At 32.5% G+C, this 26,811-nt stretch overlaps 1 protein-coding gene across 1 annotated transcript in view; it reads right to left on the bottom strand.

Moving 5' to 3' along the window:
• Window positions 1-1,619: 1,619 nt before the first annotated feature.
• The window catches only part of Dscam2 (Down syndrome cell adhesion molecule 2), a 210,552-nt gene continuing 185,360 nt past the window's right edge, over window positions 1,620-26,811 (bottom strand). Inside the window, exons 17-20 of the mRNA XM_075307282.1 lie at window positions 23,243-23,365; window positions 15,548-15,807; window positions 2,009-2,138; window positions 1,620-1,678 (exon numbers count right to left, since the gene is read on the bottom strand). Coding sequence (XP_075163397.1) covers window positions 1,620-1,678; window positions 2,009-2,138; window positions 15,548-15,807; window positions 23,243-23,365 — 572 coding nt within the window. The remainder of the gene's footprint in view (window positions 1,679-2,008; window positions 2,139-15,547; window positions 15,808-23,242; window positions 23,366-26,811) is intronic.

Below are 26,811 nucleotides of genomic sequence, written 5' to 3'. Positions count from 1 at the left end.
ACACGCCAAATCTGGGGATCGGTTTATATGGGGGCTATATATAATTATTGACCGATGTGGACCAATTTTTGCATGGTTGTTAGAGACCATATACCAACATCATGTACCAAATTTCAGCTGGATCGGATGAAATTTGCTTCTCTTTGAGGCTCCTCAACCCAAATCTGGAGATCGGTTTATATGGGGGCTATATATAATTATGGACCGATGTGGACCAATTTTTGCATGGTTGTTAGAGATCATATACCAACATCATGTACCAAATTTCCTCCGGTTCGGATGAAATTTGCTTCTCTTTGAGGCTCCGCAAGCCAAATCTGGGGATCGGTTTATATGGGGGCTATATATAATTGTGGACCGATGTGGACCAATTTTTGCATGGTTGTTAGAGACCATATACCAACACCATGTACCAAATTTCAGCCGGATCAGATGAAATATGCTTCTGTTAGAGGCTCCACAAGCCAAATCTGGAGATCGGTTTATATGGGGGCTATATATAATTATTGACCGATGTGGACCAATTTTTGCATGGTTATTAGAGATCATATACCAACATCATGTACCAAATTTCCGCCAGTTCGGATGAAATTTGCTTCTCTTTGAGGCTCCGCAAGCCAAATCTGGGGATCGGTTTATATGGGGGCTATATATAATTATGGACCGATGTGGACCAATTTTTGCATGGTTATTAGATATCATATACCAACACCATGTACCAAATTTCAGCCGGATCAGATGAAATATGCTTCTGTTAGAGGTTCCACAAGCCAAATCTGAGGGTCCCTTTATATGGGGGCTATACGTAAAAGTGGACCGATATGGCCCATTTTCAATACCATCTGACCTACATCAATAGCAACTACTTGTGCCAAGTTTCAAGTCGATAGCTTGGAAGTTAGCGTGATTCGTTCGGAAGTTAGCGTGATTTCAACAGACGGACGGACGGACGGACGGACATGCTTAGTTCGACTCAGAATTTCACCACGACCCAGAATATATATACTTTATGGGGTCTTAGAGCAATATTTCGATGTGTTACAAACGGAATGACAAAGTTAATATACCCCCATCCTATGGTGGAGGGTATAAAAATAATTGATCCAATTAAAAATTTAATTGCTTAACTTTTCTTTATATAATTTGTATTCGAAATATGTCAAATCAATTAATTAGATATTAATTGGACTAATTAATTTCATAGTTAAAACCAAAAAAAATATATCTTTTCAGTAAAACTCATTTTGTCTTCAACTTAAATTTCAATTTCAATAAAAATATTAATTGTAATAATTAATTTTGTAACTGAAACAAATAATAAACTTGGCAGTTGTCAAAGTTGAATGTATTATTCTTGTACCAGGCTATCTGTAATCGGTTACCAAAGATTGATGAAATGGATTTGTGAATAATGTCAATTTTTTGATTTATGTCTATGATAAAGCTTTTACATAAATAATAATGGCAGTTTATGCAATTTATATCTAGGTATATTAAATCGAAATTTCAAAAGGATATCAATTAGTGTCTGTTTTAATAGCCTTATTGGTGTTGGTATGTTCAAGATTATTCTTTCGAAGAAATAAAATAAAAAAATCGTATAAATTTAAAAATTAATACTACAGGTACGTTATTGATATATTATGATTTTGAAAATGTTGTTGTGTATTTCTTGTATCTGTGAAAGAAGATTTTGAAAAGCATCAATAATATTTGAATAGAAATGACATCTAAATAAAATGAGTAGGGGAGCCCTTGAATGCATGCTGAGTAATAATACTCAGCTACTCTCATAGGACCATCTGTTTTTCTAAATTGTTTTATATAAAGATATAGGCGTATGGCATTTTGTAATATAACAAATAATTAATTATGTTAAATTTATAGTAAGGAGAAAACGCAAATATAATAAACAAACAGCTAGTGTCAAAATAAGGATACAATACAAAATACCTTACGCTTGTCTGAAAAACAAAAAAAATTATAAAAACATGATTTATAAACTTACTGTGCTTCATTTTTCCCTCATGTTGATTTGATGACTCCGTTCGACTTGAAGTCAATTGATCCTGATCAGACTCTGACTCTTCACTTTCGGGCTCGGTTTTTCGGGAATGACGCCGACGATTCTTGGAAGACTATATAGTTTGATAATTGAGAAATATAGAGAAGAAAAATAGGGAAACAGGAAAATATACATATTTTAGAAATTTCATAATGACTGCCACTCGAACAAATGAGGATTGATGGGATAAATATTACAAAAGCATTTCAAAGCAATCTACAATGGGTGCTTGTACTCTGTGATGGAACCAGAATGCATTGCTGGTCTTATTCAATAACAAAAAAAAAAACAACAACAAAAAGGATAGACAGAAAGACAATGGTTGCTTATAATATCTAGCGTTCATTTAGCTTAAAATCCACTAAAAAAAATTCAAAATAAAAAAAAAAAAATAAAAGAAGAAATATTAAAAATAATACATCATTTGTTAATCCAAAGATCAATAAATAATAAAAATAAATACCAAAAATTAGGCTACTACTTAAAACAAATAAAAATAGACTCATCTCATTATAAGTTTTTTTTTTTAATTTTTATGAGATTTTATTTTGGAACCACACAAATATTTGCAGCTTATACAACAAAAGTTTTAAGCCAATAAGTGAAAATAAATGCATGATGTGGAGCATTTGAAATACTTTACTAGGTTTAATATTCTGGTAGGAAAACGTATAACGAACATTTTCATTAAAATTGAGCTAACAAAGTGATTTTTTCGTTATGACAATGAAATTTAATTGGCTCAATTTTAAAGAAAGTTTCTTTCTGCGTAAGGATAGCTCTGTAAGCGATTATAATGCAAATTATAATGCAAATTCACCCCCTATTTCATTACAGCTACTGTCAAAGTGCTTATCCCTAAAAATATATTTAATTGGTCATTAGCTTAATTTAATAATTTTCAAACACATAAGGGCGAAAAGGCATTCAAGTCAAACACTATATACGCCCAAACTGGTTCACCATTTATTTGGTCCAATTAAAAATTTGGCTGATTTTGTTCGCAAACTGAATTGTTTTTTTTTTTTTTTTTTTTTTTTTTTAGACTACCAATTATTTATTGTATTATTATTTATTCATTTATTATTACTTTACATTTAGATGTAATTATTTTTTGTAATTTTATAGAAGTTTATACTTTCACAGAATTAATTAAAAATTAACTGATAAAACTAACGTATTAATAAAGTTAAAATATAAATACGATTGGTCTGATTTTTAATGAAAATATTAATTGTGCCAAATAAAGCAATATTTCCAATTATAAATATGATTGAAAAATTTGTTCGAAACACGGATTTGTTTAATCAATCACGAAAATTATAGTATCAATCAATCAAGAAATAAAATAAATAAAAATATTTTTGAATAAAAAATTAATATATTTTTTCGAAACTGTTAATTAATTTTTTAATTGATTAATTCTTTTTTTTTTTTGAAAGGTAATGAAAATGTTCTTTTTGGATCCGGAAGTAGTGCAAAATTGACGCAGAAGCAATGAATTTAACATGGGCTTGTCATAGGACGGAAGTCCTCCATTTCAACAGCCGTTGCACTGTATTTGCATCACTTCTTTAGGTGTGATCCGATTCAATGTTTTGGATGTAAATTAAAAATTTCTGTGATATTTTGCCAAAAAAAATAATTTTTATAATTTTTTATAATTTTTAATAGATTCTAACGCTTGTCGAAAACGTTTGCCCTCAAATATTTTCAAAAATTCACAATTTTTTCGGATTGGATTTAGCATTTTTCTCGACAAAATTAAAATGATTTGTACCATTTTATAAATTCTTATTCTGTTTTTAACCTATTTAAAACAAAAAAAGTTAAAATTACCCATTCAAAGTAAGGAAAAACCAAGTTATACAAAATTGAATTAAACGAACTTCCTGGGTAGTTAAAATAAAGAATATCATATGGAGTGCATCTTCTGGAAGTGCTTTTAAAGTTGTGCCTTTGGAAGAACTTCTAATTTTTTTGCTGGGTAATAAATATTTTACATTTAGATGAAGTAACGAGTTAGCATTGTTTTACAGATTTTTCTTTGGATTTGAGCCATAACTGAATGATTCTAGTATGCATGTGAAAATTTATTATTTCCGAACAGAATTTTCAATTATATAACTTTTATTTTGGAAATATTTTTAATTTAATTAAAATTTTGTGATATTTAATAAATAACATTTAAAACAAGAATATACGGCCGTAAATTCGGCCAGGCCGAATCTTATGTACTCTCCACCATGGATTGCGTAGAAACTTCTATGAAAGACTGTCATCCACAATCGAATTACTTGGGTTGCGGTAACACTTGCCGATGGCAATTGCGAGTTAATCCATATTTGGTATATATTAGACAAAAAAGCTATGTATCAGGGATGGAAAATACAATTTTTAAGAAAGTACAAAAATGTACCTTTTTGAGCGAAAAAGTACTTTTCACTAAATTAAAAAAAAAAATCCATTGGAATATTATTGCGAAGAGCTCCCTTAAATTGAATTTTAAGGAAAATAAAATTTTGTTTGTCAACTCCTAAATTTTAAATATTTTCTTTTTTAGCCTTATATTTGCTTACAAAGTAGTATTGTAATCGCGGTTGCCACAGCTATACTTTATGGTACTACATAAATTTTCTGTAGATAAATAAAAATAATTTTTTGACAAAATTTTCTATAGAAATAAAATTGTGACAAAATTTTCTATAGAAATAAAATTTTGACAAAATTTTCTATAGAAACAAAATTTTGACAAAATTTTCTATAGAAATAAAGTTTTGACAAAATTTTCTATAGAAATAAAATTTTTACAAAATTTTCTATAGAAATACAATTTGACAAAAATTTTATATGGACATACAATTTGGACAAAATTTTCAATAGAAATAAAATTTGCACAACATTTTCTATAGAAATAAAATTTTGACAAAATTTCTTTATTTTTGCAAAATAAAAATGTTTGTTAAATTTTTTATCCAAATGTTGGTAGATTACTATTGTCTCAAGTTTCGACGTAACTGTAATGTTTTGCATTATTTAAGAACGCGATCGATAACTTCTTATCTAGATAGTGTTCGCGTGAAAGCGTAATGTAGAATCACGTGCTTTTTCGACTACAACAATATTGAAATTCACGCAAATCATATTTGTGACTGTGGCTTTTACAATATCGAGATTTTCTTCCCGCATGAACTTGTCTGTTTTGCCAAATTTGTAAAAGACTATTAGCAAATAAGTTTGTTAAGGACTTTGGCAAAATATTACAATATTTTGTCAAAACTATTGTACCATATATCTGATATCGGCTCAAAAATGTCTACCCAAAAGTACTAAATCATTCGCGGGGGTACTACGGTACTAGGGATCTATAGTACAAACCAATAATCGATTTTTCGACTTTTCGATTATTGACTTTTAATCAAAAATCGATTTTTGATTATTTTTACCATTCCAAATTCGATTTTTCGTAATCGAATTTCATAGAAATAATGATTATACAAAATATTCGATTTTATGAAATCTATTTTGTTTTTGCGAGTTGGAGAGAGTATACAATTTTTAACATGTACGAATCATTTATCATTATTTCCCCAAATAAATTCAAGGAAATTGAAAGCACAAAGGATTCATTTAAACCAATTCGATATTTAACTCAATCAAATCAATATTTTTATTCTTATTGGTAATAGAATTCAATAAATAAAAATGAAGAAATATCTCGGTATTTTTCAATTAAATTGAAACCAATGAATATGAAAACAGAAAACACTAAAATCGAGTTTTGATAGTCAAAATTAAAAATTAGATGAAAATCTAAAATCGATTTTACGATAATTTTTTGGTTAATAATCGATTTCGATTTTTTTAGATTTTCATGCCAAGATTCGAATAATCGATTAATCGATTTTCGATTTATAGATCCCTATACGGTACTGACCAGAGTGAAAAAGTATTGAAAAAAGTACTATAGTACTGCATTTCACATCCCTGGTATGGATAGGTAAGTCTACAAATAATTAGGAATCTATATGGACTGTTGGCGGTACCAAATTTCAACCAGATCGGATGAATTTTTCTTCTCCAAAAGGCACCGGAGGTCAAATCTGGGGATCGGTTTATATGGAGGCTATATATAATTATGGACCGATTTCGACCAATTTTTGCATGGGTGTTTGAGGCCATAGTTAACATCACGTACCACATTTCAACTGAATCAGATGAATTTTGCTCTTCCATATATATGGGGGCTACATATATATTTTGATCCGATGTGGACCAATTTTTGCATGGTCATTAGTAGAGGTCTGCATCAAATAACTTTTCAGTACATGTATGCAATTCGCTGTCGAGTATAGTACATACACTGTCTTTCTCTCGGAGCGAAGAAGTGAAGAGAACACTTGCTTGTCAAATACCACCAAGTACTTATCCGAAACAATATGTGTTCCAAAAAAAAGGAACAATAAAAATGTAAGTACTTGAGAAAAAGTACAACATGGATTCTCTTCACTTCACGTGGTACCACAAGTATTTCTCAGTTATGTGCGAAGCAAAACTTTCAATTATTATTAATCATAGATATGTGTGTATATCATCTATTTCATATATTTATATATGTCACACACTTACCTTAGCGTTTGCCGTTCTTTATAACAAACCAAAACATATATTATGGAGAGTAACTGTTTTTTTGTATTTCTGAAACTGCACGTTGTACATGGAGTACTCTAAGAAGTTTTGTTCTCGCAACATACTCGACGTGATCACTCTGAGTACACTTCAATAAGAGAGAAAGAGGAATATGTGTTTGTTGGTAGTGAAAACATCAGAGTAGCAACAAGAAGTTACTCGTGACTTTTGGTGTTCATCAAAATGTGTACCAATAGTTTTGCGACTCTCTCAAATAGATGTACTCATGTAGAAAGTACACGTGTACTCTGCATTTACAAATGGAATTGTGCAGACCTCTAATCATTAGAGACCATATTTATACTACCACCATGTACTAAATTTCAGCCGTATCGGACGAAATTTGCATCTCTTAGAGGCTCGGCAAGCCAAATCGGGGGATCGATTTATATGGGGGCTATATATAATTATTGACCGATGTGGACCAATTGTTGCATAGTTGTTAGAGACCATATGCTTACGCCATGTACAAAATTTCAGCCGGACCGGATGAAATTTGCTTCACTTAGAGGCTCCGCAAGCCAAATCGGGGGATCGGTTAATGTAGGGGCTATATATAATTATGGACCGATGTACACCCATTTTGATATGGTTGTTAAAGACCATATGCTGACACCATGCACCAAATTTCAGCCGGATCGGATGAAATATGCTTCTCTGGCGATCGGTTTATATGGGGGCTATATAGTTATGGACCAATGTGGACCAATTTTTGTATTGTTGTTAGAGACCATATACTAATACCATGTACCAAATTTCAGCCGGATGGGATGAAATTTGCTTCTCTTAGAGGCTCCATAAACCAAATTTCAGGGTCCGTTAATATGGTTCACGGAAATATTATGGTTTGAAAAATTTTCCTTTACTCTAATAGTTTTTGGCGTACGTTAGTTAAATGCAGGGCTGTGGAGTTGGAGCCGGAATCTTGGAGTCGGAGTCTGAAGATTTTGCTGGTGTCGGAGCCGGAGTCGTATAAATTTTGTTCGACTCCGACTCCGGCGAAACAAAATTTGAAAAACACTTCATATCTCTGTAACAAAAGAAATATTTCGACAAATTAGATTCGATTGTGGTTTTTAATCGAACAGCGAAAAACGAAGTACTGGATTTCCGGCCATTCAATGTGTATTTATATGGGTGAAGAGTAGGTTTTACTAGAATATGGGCTGAATTGATCAATTGTACAGTCCATTTTTAACATATTAAACTATCAAATTTTAAGCCTATATTTACTCTTGATAAAGGTACAATTTCAGCAGTAGAGCCTAACGTTCTGAATTTTTGGCACGTATGTTGAGTTCGAAGATGGGTCTGATATAGCACCTACATATAAACCAATCTCGGATTTGTTTTCAGAAATTTTTCCCAGTTTAAAATTTTCATAAGATTTGTCAGAAATGTTTAGTTATTTGAGATCCATAAATAAATGAGGAAATTTCCCGTCGGCCCAGATTTTGTATATGGAAATAATTATTTAAGAAATCTCCATATACACCCGATGTCCTTGGAAGCTGTAATTTTAAATTAAACCTCTGCCAACGTGCCATCTGAGGCGGACTTTTGGGAGAAAGTTTGTTTCATCAATGTCACTCGAAATTCTTTAGAGTAAATTAATGGCCTCTAATGTCCATAACTGATAGACCATTTATAAATGGATGTTTCACCATTTTATTTCTATAGAAACAATATTCGTAACTGTCCAGCTATTCCTGTCATCTGTTGTATGGTAGTGGTTATTTAAAATTCCACCCGTCCTAATTTGTGACAGTTTGTTTGTTTGTTGTGGTGAAATTCTGAGTCGATATAAGCATGTCCGTTCGACCGTCCGTCTGTTGAAATCACGCTAACTTCCGAACTAAACAAGCTATAGACTTGAAATGTGGCACAAGTAGTTGTTATTGATGTAGGTCGGATGGTATTGAAAATGAGTTATATCGGACCACTTTTCCGTATAGCCCCCATATAAACCGACGCTCAGATTTGGCTTGCGGAACCTCTTGAAGGAGACAAATTCATCCGATCCGGTTGAAATTTGGTACATGGCGTAGGTATATGGTCTCTAACAACTATGCAAAAATTGGTCTACATCGGTCTATAATTATATATAGCCCCCATATAAACCGATCCCCAGATTTGGCTTGCGGAGCCTCTAAGAGAAGCAAATTTCATTCGATGCGGCTGAAATTTGGTACATGGTATAAGTATATGGTCTCTAATGACCATGCAAAAATTGGTGAACATCGGTCCATAATTATATATAGCCGCCATATAAACCGATCATCAGATTTGACCTCCGGAGCCTCTTGGATGACCAAAATTTATCTGATTTAGTTCAAATTTGCTACGTGGTGTTAATATATGGCCACAAAGACCTATGGGCCCCATATAAACCGATCCCCAGATTTGACCTCCGGAGCCCCTTGGAAGAGCAAAATTCATCTGATTGGGTTGAAATTTGGTACGTGATTTTAGTATATGGTATCCAACAACCATGCAGGAATTGGTTCATATCAGTCCATAATTATATATAGGCCCCATATAAACCGATCCCCAGATGTGACCTCCGGTGCCTTTCGGAGAAGCAAAATTCATTCGATCTGGTTGAAATTTGGTACGTGGTGGTAATATATGATATTTAACAACCATGCCAAAAGTGGTCCATATCAGTCCATAATCATATATAGCCCCCATATAGACCGATCGCGAGATTTGGTCTTGGAGCCTCTTGGAGGAGCAAATTTCATCCGAGTCAGTTGAAATTTGGTACATTGTGCTAGTATATGGCCGTTAACAACCATGCCTAACTAGGTCCATATCGGTCTACAGTTATGTATAGCTTTCAGATAAATCGATTCCCAATCACACAAACATTTGTTTGTATCAAGTTCATAATTGTATGTAGCCCCCATATAAGCGACCCCCATATTTCAATTCTGGCTCTCTACGTATCGTGCAAAAAGTCCATATCGATTCGTAATTTTTTCTAGACTTACCTATACATAATATTTTTTGTGTAATAACTATATACCACGTATGGACTAACTCACAATTTAGAAAACGATTTTAATAAGTTTTAAGATACCACAAACCAAGTAATTCGATTGTGGATGACAGTCATTCGTAGAAGTTTCTACGCAATCCATGGTGGAGGGTACATAAGATTCGGCCTGGCCGAACTTACGGCCATATATACTTGTTTAATATCTAAACTTTCTATCTGATTAGGTCTACATTTTGATTTTTGTGTATTTTTCTTTTTTATGTAGATTTTTTTTATAAAATGCCTTTATAGACCAATACAAGGATTTAAATTCTTAAACATCTAGAAGACTAATTATTTTTTTGAAATTTTGTGTTTCTACAAATTCATATTCTGTTGATTGTTGTTATCTACCCGTATTTTGATGTGTTCTTTACATTCCTAAAATGCTGAGATTTGTCATCGAATCGTATCAAAAAATTTAATTTTGAGTTCTTTTGGATATATAAACACATATGGACACAAATAGAATACTTATATCGGTCTATTTTTGGAACACTACACCTTAAAGTTACAATTGGAATACTGTGAAAATGAGATTTAGGTACACCACCTGGAGTCGACTCCGGAGTCGGTGTCGAGGTTAGTATGAAATGCTGGAGTCGGAGTCGGAGCTACAGCTATACATAGCTACAGCTGAACTAAAAAACGGGGAAAAATTATACAAATATAAATTACAAAGATTTACTAAATTCGTAATTCTTTAATTTTGTAAATTTTACTAGAAATGCGTCCATCATGAACTTCGTATGTCACTAAAGACATTCCTGCAATTTTCAACTCCAATTTTTTCCTTCAAACTACAAAATTTTCTTTAACAAGAGAAAAAAAATTAATTTCGTCTAATAAATTTTCTGAATTTGTTGAAAAATATTTAATTATTTTTGTGATATCGGCATGATGCCAGCGTTTGTAATACTGTTTAGTTAAAATTTTCTACAAATATTCAAAATTTTCTAAAATTAACCACAAGTTTTCTTCCTGGTGGGTTCACCGTTTTTTCAGTGTCCACAAATCTGTTTTTCAGTGTTCTTATGAATTTTTTCATTATATATTTCAAAATTTTATGGAACTAATTATTTCCGAAAAAAAAAATTTTAATTGCGTACTATGAGTTTTATTTAATTATAGTTTTTTGCTTTTATTTAACCCTTTCACTACCAATGTCCACTTAGAAGGACATTCGAAAAAAAGACTAAATTCTATTTTCCCGCTTAGTTTCGATGTTATTTCTCGATGTTATTTTAAGAGAAGAGGCTTTAATCTAAATAAACTATAAATATTTTCCATATTGGTGAACACTAAAATAAATTTTTATAAACTTCTTTAACTATAAACGAAAAATATGAAAATTTGAGGCTATTTTTCTACTGTATGTCTCTAGTAAATAGACATTTATACAAAAACTATAGCTGATACTTTTTTGGGTTCTTTTTTGTATTTTTTCTCACACCCAGAAAAAAGTGCCTTCGAAACTAAAGGAAAAATTTTTCATCAATATAGTTTATCCATTTTATTTCCATTAAGATAAAATTTTGTGAGAAATAATAAAATTTACTCGTTTCAGTAAAAATATCCTATACTGTAAGCAGTTAGGAATAGTTCATTAACTAGAATAAGGCATGGAATTTTACTCATACTATTTTCTTCGCTGGGTATAAGAATTTACTACTGAACAGGAAAATTTTATTCACCGATAACAAAGCATTCGTAAAAATAAACAAAACCCGAACTAAAACCAAGTTTCCTCAAAATTATTAAAATTTCTTATAAAATGATAATTGCGACTTCCTTTATAATAGAAAGTTTTTCATACATACGAACAACACTTGGCATAGAAAAATATTTTAGTTCATTCGTACTAAGAAGTATGCAATCCAATCAAAACTTAAGGAAACACACTTGTTAGAATATAGGAAATTTTCCTATATTTCTATTGTCTACCTGTAATCGATACCTGTCATCGCAATCGATGTGTTTGCGCGTGGGTGTAATCGATATGTTTGCGCGTGGGTTGTTTTTTTTAGTTGGAATCGCGTTGTTGTGGTATACGGAAAGATTGTTAAAAAATAATATTGTAAAATAATATAATAAATAACAAATAAAATATATAAAATATTTATTATTTTAAATTAGTGAGAAAAATTTTCGTTTTTTGAAAATAAATCTATCAATGTTCGTGATGGTATATAAAGAAAGAAAACACCAGCAGAATAACAACCCTTTCATTTGTCTTCATTTTGGAATCTTCAATTATCAGGTAATATTCAGTGACGCTAACCTTTTGTAACAAAAATGGTTCATGATTTTATATATTTGTAGGTATTGAAATTGTAAAAATCGTTAGGCAGCAACTTATTAAAAGTGAAAAGTACAAGAAGAAGAAAAAGTGCATTTTACAGTTGATAATATCACATGGAAATTGGAAACAGCGGAATAATAAACTAATATTTCAAGGAGATTCGATGCTGTTGATTCTTAATAAATATATTCAATGTATTAATAAAACACGTCTTTTATTGAAGATAAAATTGCTCATATAAATAAATAAAATTGTATTTAAAAACGAAGATAAGCAGTTCTAATTATGAAGTAAAAGTTTTACCACAAATGTGTAAGATTTGTCCAAATGAATGAAAAAATGTCAATAAAATCATTCCATATATGAATTCAAATCAGTTAAATTTTTTCATTCTGTAGTATAGTGGTACATACATATAGGAAAATGTTAACTAATATATGGAATGCATTATACCTAATTTCTACGAAAATCACATCGTTCAAACAAATAAAAATGTCTTTGGCGCTATACGAAGTTCAACTTTCTTCACAATGAGTTCATTTTAACTTAAAGAAGGGGTCACTTTTTTCTGGGTGCACACTTTGAAAGATATTATAGGCCAAATAGCGCTTCTTTTCGTAAGGCCATTTGGTCACAATTCAAGAATCAAGTTTTCAGAACAAGCTAATGTAGCTCTTGAAGTAATTGAGGTAGGATCTCAAAATGACAATTTTTGTTTTACATGCTGTTAGTACTAGTAAAAACAGAAGAGAAATTAAAATTTTTAACATTAGGTTTATTTCGGTAGTGAAAGGGTTAATTAAAATGGGAATCTTGAAATCGCTTTTTTTATCTATGTCCAACTATTGAACTATAAATGCCAACAGTTTTGGATTAGGTTGTTGATCCTAAAAAGAGTCCCCAATATCGAGCTAAATATATGACCTATCCTTCATGCCGTTTAAAAATTCAAATATGTAGTTAAACATTTTGTTGACTTCAAATACAAACTTATTGATATAATTAAAGTTTTAATTGAATTCACTTCAATAACAGAGTGCATAACACCTATCACTGATGCTAATTAAATTGATTCAATAAAACAATTCACTCTTGAATTTTTAATTGAATATTTTTTGAATTTTGATTAAAAATTTTAATTGAAAAACTATTAATGGCATCACCAAAATTAGAATAATATCACCAATACATTTTTCAATTAAAATTTTAAAAAATTAAAAAAAAAATCGATTACTTTTATTCAAAACCAAAAAATAACAAAAAAAAAACAAGTATATACGGCCGTAAGTTCGGCCAGGCCGAAGCTTATGTACCCTCCATCATGGATTGCGTAGAAACTTCTTCTAAACACTGCCATCCACAAACGAATTACTTAAGTTGCAGTAACGCTTGCCGATGGCAAGGTATCTTAAAACCTCCTAACACCATCTTCTAAATTGTATGTAAGTCCATACGTGGTATATACTAAATCAAACAAGATCGATCCAATACGTATATAATTCAGTTTGACAAAGTAGATATAAAATTTGGACAAAATTTTCTACAGAAATAAAATTTTAACAAAATTTTCTATAGAAATAAAATTTTCACAAAATTTTCTATAGAAATAAAAATTTTGACAAAATTTTCTACAGAAAGAAAATTTTGACAAAAATTTCTACAGAAATAAAATTTTAACAAAATTTTCTATAGAAATAAACTTTTGACAAAATATTCTATAGAAATAAAATCTTGGTAGATTATTTTTGGCTCGAGTGGCAACCATGATTATGAATCGTATAAAATTTGAACAAAATTTTCATTGAAATAAAATTTTGACAAAATTTTCTATAGAAATAAAATTTTGACAATGATGAAAATTTTATTAAGAACCGAAAATTTTCTCTAGAAATAAAACTTTGACAACATTTTCTATAGAAATAAAATTTTGACAAAATTTTCTATAGAAATAAAATTTTGGTAGATTATTTTTGGCTCTAGTGGCAACAATGATTATGAACCGAATTTTTGTGTGATTGGACCAATTTTGGTATGGTTGTTAGCGACCATATACTAACACCACGTTCCTAATTTGAACCGGATCGGATGAATTTTGCTCCTCCAAGAGGCTCCGGAGGTCAAATCTGGAGAACGTTTTATACGGGGGCTATATATAATTATGGGCCGATATGGACCAATTCTGGCACGGTTGTTAAAGATCATATACTAACACCATGTTCAAAATTACAACCGGATTGGATGAAATTTGCTTCTCTTGGAGACTTCGCAAGCCAAATCTGGGGATCGGCTTATATGGGCGCTATATATAATTATGGACCGATGTGGACCAATTTTTGCACGGTTGTTAGAGACCATATAGCAATACCATGTATCAAATTTCAGCCGGATCAGATGCAATTTGCTTCTCTTTGAGGCTTCGCAAGCCAAATCTGGAGATCGGTTTATATGGGGTCTATATATAATTATGGACCGATGTGGACCAATTTTTGCACGGTTATTAGAGACCATATACCAACATCATGTACCAAATTTCAGCCGGATCGGATGCAATTTGCTTCTCTTTGAGGCTCCGCTAGCCAAATCTGGGGATCGGTTTATATGGGGGCTATATATAATTATGGACCGATGTGGACCAATTTTTGCATGATTGTTAGAGACCATATACCAACACCATATACCAAATTTCAGCCGGATCGGATGAAATATGCTTCTGTTAGAGGCTCCACAAGCCAAATCTGAGGGTCCATTTATAAGGGGGCTATACGTTAAAGTGGACCGATATGGCCCATTTTCAATACCATCCGACCTACATCGATAACAACTACTTTTGCCAAGTTTCAAGTCGAGAGCTTGTTTTGTTCGGAAGTTAGCGTGATTTCAACAGACGGACGGACGGACGGACATGCTTAGATCGACTCAGAATTTCACCACGACCCAGAATATATATACTTTATGGGGTCTTAGAGCAATATTTCGATGTGTTACAAACGGAATGACAAAGTTAATATACCCCCATCCTATGATGGAGGGTATAAAAATAAAGTTTTAATGGGTTGAGATTATAAATCGAGATTGAAGCAATTTCAGTTAAAAGATTAATTGTATCAATTAATTTGGCGAAACTTTATTTCCCAAAATCGCATAACCATCAAAAAAATCTTATCTAGATCTCTTAGCTTTATATGAAAATATTGCTGCATTTGTCAAAAATCAATCATTCGAAAATAGGTGAAATTTACATTTTCCCCAGTATTCTAATACAAAGAGAATATAGAAAAAATGTTAGCTATGGGTTTGTTACACAAAAAAAAAAAAATAATAAAAAAACAAATACCAATTGGACTAAAAAAAAATACTGAAGATACTTGAAAGCCAAATATCGTTTTTCGTAAACAAAAATAAGTTGAAGTAGAAAACCAAAACAAAAAAATTAAGTATTAAATAAACGCACGATATTATGAAACGGTGAGGTTTGGTAATGATTATGAATAGTCTGGGTTGGACGTTGAATTTGACTGTGGTGGTTATGGTGATGGGTGGGTTTTAATACCGCAGCTGGTGGTGTCGACGAACAACCCTCCGTCAGAGCACGTTCATGATACATAAACGAATGCAGCAGTGTGTTGGCCGGGCCAGCATGATGTGGTTGGGACATATTACCACTTTCGGATAATTGGAAAGTGGCATAAGGTGAAATATCCTCTGAAGTTTCTGCAATGAAAAACAAAATTGAAATGATGATATTAGTCAATATGATATTATGAAAGAGAATTTAGGTTTTTAACGGCCATTTTCATGTATCTCCGTTAGACTTTAACTCCCAGTTAACAGAAAGTAAGATCAAAATATCTTCTCTCCGGTTAACTTTAACTGAAATTTTTTTAGCAGTTAAGTTCCTAACTGGCATATGGAATATATAGACAAGATGACAGACATGTCCGTAGTACGGTTTAAAAGTTCGTTAGCTAACGTAGCACTAACGGAGCTTCCTGAAAATGGGGGTAAGTGTCACTTTAAGGTTTTTTATGTGACAATTGTGCAATTAATCTAACATTGATGATACTCTATACGGTAAGGTAAAATAAAAATTAAAGACAGAGCTAAATAGGGCCGACATCAAATTTATGAAAATCGGAGGGTACTTATATAAAGGAGCTACATCTAAACTACATCCATTATGCGTGGAATTTGAAAAGTGTAAACGTAATAGCGGAAAATCGGCCAATGATGTCATCATGAAAATGATCATGAAAAAAAAATGACAAAACATAATACGAAAACTTATCAATTCCCAAGATCATTATGAAATAATCCCCTATTAAATATTCCACCATAAACAAGACAATTTTCTTATGAATCGAAATCTTCATTCCTATTTTGTACATTGACTTCTTGAAAATCTATTTGTTGCGGGTCCAAATATTAGTTAATTTTTTGAAATGCTAAACGATTCATAAAATACATTGCTGTAATTTTCTATTGTTCTTACATTTAGGAGGATGTGTTTGTTGGAACCATTAATGTAAAAATGGGTCCCATTAATGTAAAATTAGGCTTTCCGAGTTTTCAGATTTTTTTTTTTTAATTTTGAAACAACTGACTATTCGGCTCTTGTGGTAAAAGTCGATTTGGACTTGGAAAAGTTGATTTTTCGAGTTTTCAACTTTCAAAATTAAAATTTTCCTTCTTGTAAAGTTTCCACAAACACAAAAAATTGTAGCCTTTTCGACCTTTTCACAGCCGGAAAAGTGAACTTTAACAGTTTTCGAATTTTTGAAAATTTGGGAAAAGTTGACTTTACTTGTTTCCGACTTTAATTTTTGTAAATTTATACAAGCGGACTTTCTGAGTTTTCGATTTTTTGGAAAACTGGAAGAGTCAATACGAGGGTGGTTCGGAAACTTCTTAGCCTATCAATGAAGGAGAAAAGTTAGTTTTTCAAAAATATATTTATTTTTCAACATAATCTCCTGAAACTTCAATACACTTAGGTTTCCTCAAGGTCTTCAAAATAGTGGTTTACAACGGTAATTGCATCTTCATTTGAGGTAAAACGCTTGCCAGCAAGGAATTTTTTTTAGATTTGGGAACAAGTAAAAGTCACTGGCATCCCAAATCAGGAGAATAAGGTGGGTGGTCAAACAACTCGTACTTTAGTTAATTCGTTGATTTTAGCCATTGTTAAAATACTCTTGGGCGCTGGTGCGTTGTCTTGATGAAAAATTATTTTTTTGTGTTGTAAGCCAGGACGTTTTTCTCGAATTTGTACATTTAATTGATCCAAAAGGTTGCAATAGTACTCTGAATTTATTGCTTTTGCAGATAGTCAATCAATAAAATACCTTTGAAGTCCCAAAAAACCGTTGCCATAACCTTACCAGTCGATTGAATTGTTTTTGCCTTCTTTGGGGCACTTCCTCCAGCTTCAGTCCATTGTTTGGATCGTTCTTTTGTCTCTGGAGTATAGTGGTGGATCCATGTCTCATCAATAGTTATGAAACGACGCTTAAAATCCATTTTATTTCGCTTAAAACGATCCAAACAAGCTTGACAAATGTTCATTCTTATGCGTTTTCGATAAACTGTTAACAAATGCGGCACCCATCTTACAGAAAGCTTTTTCATCTGTAGTTCTTCATGCTAAATTAAATGGACTCGATCATTTGAGATGCCCATGATATTAGCAATTTCACGCACTTTTAGTCGTCGATCATTTAATACCATATCATGCACTTTGGCTACACTTTCTGTTGTTGTTGCTGTTTTTGGACGTCCACTACGTGGTTCACCTTCAATGCTTGTACGACCACGTTTAAATTCAGAAACCCAATTTTTTACTGTTGCATATGAATTTCTTGTCCCGATAAACGTTTTTTATGTAAATATTTAATGACGGTTCGCATTTCTTATTTTTCCATTGTAAAAGAATTCCGGGTGCGTCTTTCTATATGAAGGAGTTGCCAGATCGAAACAAATCATGTGTTCATAACAGAGATGGAAGTTTCCAAAACACTTAACTTTTTTCTGTTTATACCGCGCTATTTGTGCTAGGCTAAGAAGTTTCCGAACTGCCCTCGTATTTTGGCATTTTGAATCGACTTTTTGACTTTCTAAAATTTTAAGTAGAACTGTTCTCGTTTTCGGCTTTTTTTAAATTTGGAAAAGTTGACTTTTTATACCCTACACCATAGGATGGGGGGTATATTAACTTTGTCATTCCGTTTGTAACACATCGAAATGTTGCTCTCAGACCCCATAAAGTATATATATTCTGGGTCGTGGTGAAATTCTGAGTCGATCTAAGCATGTCCGTCCGTCCGTCTGTTGAAATCACGCTATCTTCCGAACGAAACAAGCTATCGACTTGAAACTTGACACAATTAGTTGCTATTGATGTAGGTCGGATGGTATTGCAAATGGGCCATATCGGTTCACTTTTACGTATAGCCCCCATATAAACGGACCCCCAGATTTGGCTTGCGTAGCCTCTAAGAGAAGCATATTTTATCCGACCTGGCTGAAATTTGGTATATAGTGTTGGTATATGGTCTTTAACAACCATGCAAAAATTGGTCCACATCGGTCCATAATTATATATAGCCCCCATATAAACCGATCCCAAGATTTGGCTTGCAGAGCCTCAAAGAGAAGCATATTTCATCCGATCTGGCTGAAATTTGGTGCATGATGTTGGTATATGGTCTCTAGGTTAGGTTAGGTTAGGTTATGTGGCAGCCCGATATTTCAGGCTCACTTAGACTATTCAGTCCATTGTGATACCACATTGGTGAACTTCCCTTTTATCACTGAGTGCTGCCCGATTCCATGTTAAGCTCAATGACAAGGGACCTCCTTTTTATAGCCGAGTCCGAACGGCGTTTCACATTACAGTGAAACCACTTAGAGAAGCTTTGAAACCCTCAGAAATATCACCAGCATTACTGAGGTGGGATAATCTACCGCTGAAAAACTTTTTGGTGTTCGGTCGAAGCAGGAATCGAACCCACGACCTTGTGTATGCAAGGCGGGCATGCTAACCATTGCACCACGGTGTCTCTAACAACCATGCAAAAATTGGTCCATATCGGTCCATAATTATATATAGCCCCCATATAAACCGATCCCCAGATTTGGCTTGCGAAGCCTCTAAGAGAAGCATATTTCATCCGATCTGGCTGAAACTTCATACATGGTGTTGGTATATTGTGTCTAAGAACCATGCAAAATTTGGTCCACATTGGTTCATATTTATATATAGCCCCTATATAAACCGATCCCCAGATTTGACTTCCGGAGCCTGTTGGAGGAGCAAAAATCATCCGATCTGGTTGAAATTTGGTAAATTTCGCTAGTGTATGGCCGATAACAACCATGCCAAAATTGGTCCGTATCGATGTATATTATATATAGCACCCACAAATTTTAGAAAATTTTGTCAACATTTTATTTCTATAGAAAATTTTGTCAACATTTTATTCCTATAGAAAATGTTGTCAGAATTTCATTTCTGTAGAAACTTTTGTCAAAAATAGTAATTCTATAGAAAATTTATGAAGCATTTCATAGTTTCATATTTTCAATATCTTACAAAACATCAAGAATTCTACCAATCAACCAAACAGTAAAAAATCTGCCATTTTTAGTAGACTCTTGTTCGTAATTGTACACACAAAAAAAATTTTTCTGTTTCAATCACAAAATTAATTGATCCAATTAATTTTTTAATTATAATGTCTTCAATCACAGAAATGATAGTATCAATTAAATAATTAATTGAAGGTCAATTAAAAAATTAATTGATCCAATTAAAAAATTAATTGATACTATTAATTTGTATACCCTCCATCATAGGATGGGGGTATATTAACTTTGTCATTCCGTTTGTAACACATCGAAATATTGCTCTAAGACCCCATAAAGTATATATATTCTGGGTCGTGGTGAAATTCTGAGTCGATCTAAGCATGTCCGTCCGTCCGTCCGTCCGTCCGTCCGTCTGTTGAAATCACGCTAACTTCCGAACGAAACAAGCTATCGACTTGAAACTTGACACAAGTAGTTGTTATCGATGTAGGTCGGATGGTATTGAAAATGGGCCATATCGGTCCACTTTTACGTATAGCCCCCATATAAAGGGACCCTCAGATTTGGCTTGTGGAGCCTCTAACAGAAGCATATTTCATCCGATCCGGCTGAAATTTGGTACATGGTGTTGGTATATAGTCTCTAACAATCATGCAAAAATTGGTCCACATTGGTCCATAATTATATATAGCCCCCATATAAACCGATCCCCAGATTTGGCTTGCGGAGCCTCAAAGAGAAGCAAATTTTATCCGATCTCGCTGAAATTTGGTACATGATGTTGGTATATGGTCTCTAACAATCATGCAAAAATTGGTCCACATTGGTCCATAATTATATATAGCCCCCATATAAACCGATCCCCAGATTTGGCTTGCGGAGCCTCAAAGAGAAGCAAATTTTATCCGATCTGGCTGAAATTTGGTACATGATGTTGGTATATGGTCTCTAAACATCATGCAAAAATTGGTCCACATTGGTCCATAATTATATATAGCCCCCATATAAACCGATCCCCAGATTTGGCTTGCGGAGCCTCAAAGAGAAGCAAATTTCATCCCATCCGGATGAAATTTGGTACATGATGTTGGTATATGGTCTCTGACAACTATGCAAAAATTGGTCCACATCGGTCCATAATTATATATAGACCCCATATAAACCGATCTCCAGATTTGGCTTGCGAAGCCTCAAAGAGAAGCAAATTGCATCCGATCCGGCTGAAATTTGGTACATGGTGTTGGTATATGGTCTCTAACAACCGTGCCAAAATTGGTCCACATCGGTCCATAATTATATATAGCGCCCATATAAACCGATCCCCAGATTTGGGTTGCGGAGCCTCAAAGAGAAGCAAATGTCATCCGATCCGCCTGAAATTTGGTACATGATATTGGTATATGGTCTCTGACAACCATGCAAAAATTGGTCCACATCGGTTCATAATTATATATAGCCCCCATATAAACCGATCAGACCCAGATTTGGCTTGTGGAGCCTCTAAGAGAAGCATATTTCATCCAAATTCAAAAATTGGTCCATATCGGTTCATAATCATAGTTGCTATTAGAGCCAAAAATAGTCTACTAAAATTTTATTTCTATAGAAAATTTTGTCAAAATTTTATTTCTATAGAAAATTTTGTCAAAATTTTATTTCTAGAGAAAATTTTGTTAAAATTATATTCGGTTCATAATCATGGTTGCCACTCGAGCCAAAAATAATCTACCAAGATTTTATTTCTATAGAAAATTTTGTCAAAAGTTTATTTCTATAAAAAATTTTGTTAAAATTTTATTTCTGTAGAAATTTTTGTCAAAATTTTCTTTCTATAGAAAATTTTGTGAAAATTTTACTTCTATAGAAAATTTTGTTAAAATTTTATTTCTGTAGAAAATTTTGTCAAAATTTTATGTCTACTTTGTCAAACTGAATTATATACGTATTGGATCGATCTTTTTTGATTTAATATATACCACGTATGGACTTACATACAATTTAGAAGTTGGTGTTAGGAGGTTTTAAGATACCTTGCCATCGGCAAGCGTTACCGCAACTTAAGTAATTCGATTGTGGATGGCAGTGTTTTGAAGAAGTTTCTACGCAATCCATGATGGAGGGTACATAAGCTTCGGCCTGGCCGAACTTACGGCCGTATATACTTGTTGTGATTGATTTTTGTTTCAATTAAAAAAAATTGTTCAACCAATTAAATTTTTAATTGAATATTTTTTAAAACTCAATAAAAATTTTATTTGGAAAAATTCTCGTGACATTTTTTTTTGTGTATATAGTCCCCTTATAAAGCGACCCCCATATTTCAATTCTGGCTCTATAATTACCGCACAAAAGTTCATATCGGTTCGTAATTACTTCTTCCCTATATATACCGGTCAAGAACTGAATATATACGTATTTAATGGACCTTTCTTTTGTCTACTATATATCCCGCATGGACTAAATTACAATTTAGAGGATGATTTTAAGAAGTTTTAAGATGCCTTGCCATCGGCCGCAACCCAAGTAATTTTATTGTGGATGACCGTCTTTAGTAGTAATTTCTACGCAATCCATTGTGGAGGATACATAAGATTCGGCCTGGCCGAACTTACGGCCGTATATACTTGTTCAGTTTTCGATTTTTTTTTTGGAAAATTGGAAGAGTCGACTTTTTGAAATTTTGAATATTTTGAGTTATCGACATTTTGAAAATTCAAGATTGTCGACTTTTTGACTTTCTTAAATTTTGCAATAGTAAAGAAATTGACTTTTCGACTTTTTGAAAATTTGGAAAAGTGGGCTTTTCGAATTTTTGGTATTTGGACTTATCACGGTTTCAAGTTATTGAAAAAATATTAATTACGAATTTGCGAATTAGTAAAAGGCTAAACATCTATTTAAAGTTTTGAAAAACTAGCTTTTCAAGTTATCGACTTTTTGAAAATTTCGAAAAGCAAAATTTTAAACATTTGGAAAATTTAGAAAAGTCAATTTTGACTTTTTTAAAATTTGAGAATGTAGCATTTTTAAGTTTTCGATATTTGAAATTGGGAAAAATGGATTTTTTGTAAATTTAGAAAGGTGGACTTTTGGAGTTTTCGACATATTGAAAAATTAGATTTTAATGTTTTTAATTTGGAAAGTTTTTTTTTTTAAGTTTGAAAATTCGACTTTTGGAGTTTTTTACCTTTTGATAATTTCGAATAGTTGATAATTTCGAATTAATATTAAATGATTTTTGAAAATATGGAAATGTCGAATTTTCGATTTTCATTGTTTTTGTTTTCAATTCATATTGTAATGTATTTTATTTAAATAGACTTAGCGCCTGAGGAAGACAACGAGGAATTTTCGAAACATTGGGCAAAATGTAATAAAACTTATTTTTATGTACAAAACAACATTGATCTAATAAGCTTTGCAAACTGAACCGGACCCAAATATGTTGTCCAAATTTAAGAGGTGTCCAGATTAATTTTAATAAGTTTATATAGCAAAAGTCTCTCGAATTCGCGGAATGTCCATGTTTAAAGGTTCTCCTACATATATTTAAAAAACTTACCTGGTATTTTATCATTATTTTGCATAGAAACTTTGTGTATTGTAGCATAGTATCGCTCACGTTGTGCTGCCTCCGAATTCTGTCGATTTTCTAAGGATTCCTTTTGTATGCGCCCAGTTTGTTCTTTTTTAGAATCAAGTGAAGAAAATATAAAAAAGTAATATGTATTTTAATTTTATGTATTTTAATTATAGTTAGTATAATAATAGTTTTCTATTGTGTAGGATTGTTAAGTTTTCTAGGCAATCAATTATATTATATAGCACTTAAACATAGTTATACAATTTTAAACAAAAATTGACTCTCAAAGAATCAGAGGAGAAATGATATGGACCATTAAAAATTATTGAATTCAATTCAAAAATTGGTGTGTATAACTTTAATGAGAAAACATTTGTTATCCATTTGTTTTTGAAACCAGAAATGTGGGTGGCCGAATAAGACAGATATGAACTAGTTCCCCAGTCGTTTATTAGTAGTGGTAGTCAAATGGTTTCCTCCAATGTCCATGTTAAATTCGCGTTTTTTTAACGTAAATTCTTCTGAATTCTATGAATAACTGAAGACAACTAGTAGTCCTAGTAGAAGGTTCTACATACCCAAAGAAGGAATATGATCACCGTCAACATATTTCAAGGACATAATGTTACCATGTCACGGGGAAATTTATTTTGTATATTTCGAAAATGTGACAGAATTGTTCCATGTTCACCGTGAAAATGTAACATTAACCACTTGGAACGTGTTTGAAAAGATCATATTACTTCTCTGCGAGTAGAACCAGAAACTAAGGTGTCTACATAGAACAAAGGCATGAAGTAGTTCCCCATACGTTTACTGGTAGTGCATAAAGAGGTCAATTTGTCTTCTCCAATGAGTAATCCATGTTAAATTCCACCTTTTTATACCCACCACCATAGAATGGTGATGGGGGTATAACAAGTTTGTCATTCCGTTTGTAATACATTGAAATATCGATTTCCGACTATATAAAGAATATATATATTCTTGATCAGGGATAAATTCTAAGACGATAAAAGTATGTCCGTCTGTCTGTTGTAATCCCGCTACAGTCTTAAATAATGGCGCTATCGTCCTGAAATTTGGCACAGATTCGTACTTTCTCTGCACGTAGGCCACGTTCGAAGATGGGCTATATCGGTCCAGGTTTTGATATAGCTCCCATATAAACCGTTTCCCCGATTTTACCTCCTGGGCTTCTAGTAACCATAGTTTTTATCTGATTTGTCTGAAATTGGAAATCTAGAGGTATTTTAGGACCATAAATAGGTGTGTTGAAAATGATGTGTATCGGTCCATGTTTTGGAATAGCCCGCTTATAGACCGATCTCCCGATTGTACTTCTTGGGCTTCTAAACACCGGAATTTTAATCCGACTTACCTGAAATTAAACATATAGAGGTATCTTGGGTTCACAAATAAGTGTTCCGAACGTGGTGCGTATCGGTCCACGGTTTGATATAGCACCATTTGACTACTTGGGCTTCTAGACACCTAAAATTCAAAATCTGGAGATATTTTGGGTCTACGCATAAGTACGCCTATATGGTGTGTATCGGTTCATGTTTTCGTATTTACTTCATGTAGACCGATCTCTAGATTTGACCTCTTAAGTGTGTAGACATCCCAATTTTATGAGATTTGCCTGTAATTCAAAATCAAATGGTATTTTGGGTCCATACATAAGTAAGCCGAATATGGGGCGTATCGATTGATTTTAATATACCCCACATGTAGGCTGATGTCCCGATTTGACTTCGAGACACCGCAATTTTTATCCGATTTGCTGAAAGTTCAAAATTTAGAGGTATTTTCGTCCGTAAATAGGTGTAGCGAATATGGTGTGGATCGGTCCATGTTTTCGTATAGCTCCCGTGTGCACCTTTAAAAAATCGCCTCTGTAACATATTCTGCTTCAAGCATATATATTTTCAGAATTTGTTAAAAAAAAAAATGTTTGCGCTCTGCAAATATGTTATGTTTCCCCCTAAGCATATCTTTATTTAAGGCACCAAATAGTTAATTTCAGTTTCTAAAAATTTGTTGGCTTGCAACAAAATTTCTTAAATATAATTTTGTTAGAATAGAAATGAGCATGTATGTTTGCAATTTATTTAAAAAAATGTAAGTCGATAAGCATTCATGGACGAGTACTCAGCAGCAACCAACACTTTTGTTGTAATTGAACTTACATATCTAAATTTTCAAACATATCGAAATTTCCAAACTTTATATGTTTGAATCCAGAGATATTGTATTTAAGAAAATGTAAGCTCCCAAACATAATATGTTTTAACATATTAACATCTATGTCCCAAACATGTACTAGTTTATGAACATTATATGCTTGCACATAAAAATAATGTGCTAAAATTTTGAGTTCCAAACATATAATTTTTACACCGAAACATATGAAAAACAGTCTTTTTCGTCAGTGTGCTTAGTCTCACATTTTGAGATTTCCCCAAAGCATTGTTATAACCTGGAAAATGGCCCTGTTGTATTTTTCAACTGCTGTTCACGAAATTACATCCTCTCATAGAAGAAAAAATAAATTAAAAGTAAAAAAAAATCATTGGCGCAAATCATGATCATTTTAACTATACAATAGTTCATTCTTGCTCTTTTGATCATTTTAGCCATACAATAGTTCATTCTTGCTCTTTTTGGGAACCGTACGAAAATGTTATTTTGCTTTAGTTCATACTGAAGTTATGTGTACGGTCATTGAACTTTATACCCACATTTTGTTCATAAAATATTTGAGACATATTTAATAAAAATTATTATTTTATTAAACTGTGGAAAATTTCGAAGAAATAAAAAATTTAACTACAAACAAATAATATTTTTGTTAATAAAAATAAGTTAAATTCACCGATAGTTTAACTGCGGATTTTTTTCTATGTAAGAAAACATTTATATTTTTTCATTCATGGTGGTGGGTATTTAAGATTAGGCCCGGCCGAACTCTAGTCCGTATATACGTGTTTACCTCAAAATTAATCGAGAGTTCAACTATTAGCATATAATTTAGAATTAGCATTTCTACAGATTGAAAAGTAGAGGGAAATCTTCAATATATTGTTGATATTATTGCAAATCGACATTTCGATGCAAAGGGAATAACAAACTTATTATAACTTCAATTTTAGTGGGTTTGGACATTGTGAAAGTAAACCTATATTTAATGTGTGTTACATATCTTAATAATAAAACAAGTAAGGAAAGTCTAAAGTCGGGCGAGCCGACTATATTATACCCTGCACCACTTTGTAGATCTAAATTTTCGATACCATATCACATCCGTCAAATGTGTTGGGGGCTATATATAAAGGTTTGTCCCAAATACACACATTTAAATATCACTAGATCTGGACAGAATTTGATAGACTTCTACAAAATCTATAGACTCAAAATGTAAGTCGGCTAATTCACTAGGGTGGAACATAATGTTAGTAAAAAAATATATGGGAGCTATATGTAAGGAAGGTCTAAAGTCGGGCGGGGCCGACTATATTATACCCTGCACCACTTTGTAGATCTAA

The sequence above is a fragment of the Haematobia irritans genome, chromosome 4, assembly GCF_050003625.1.
Source record: "Haematobia irritans isolate KBUSLIRL chromosome 4, ASM5000362v1, whole genome shotgun sequence".
In the NCBI taxonomy this organism is placed as follows: Eukaryota; Metazoa; Arthropoda; class Insecta; order Diptera; family Muscidae; genus Haematobia; species Haematobia irritans.
The sequence above is the reverse complement of the archived record's forward strand: the minus strand, read 5'-3'. Positions and strand labels throughout refer to the sequence as shown.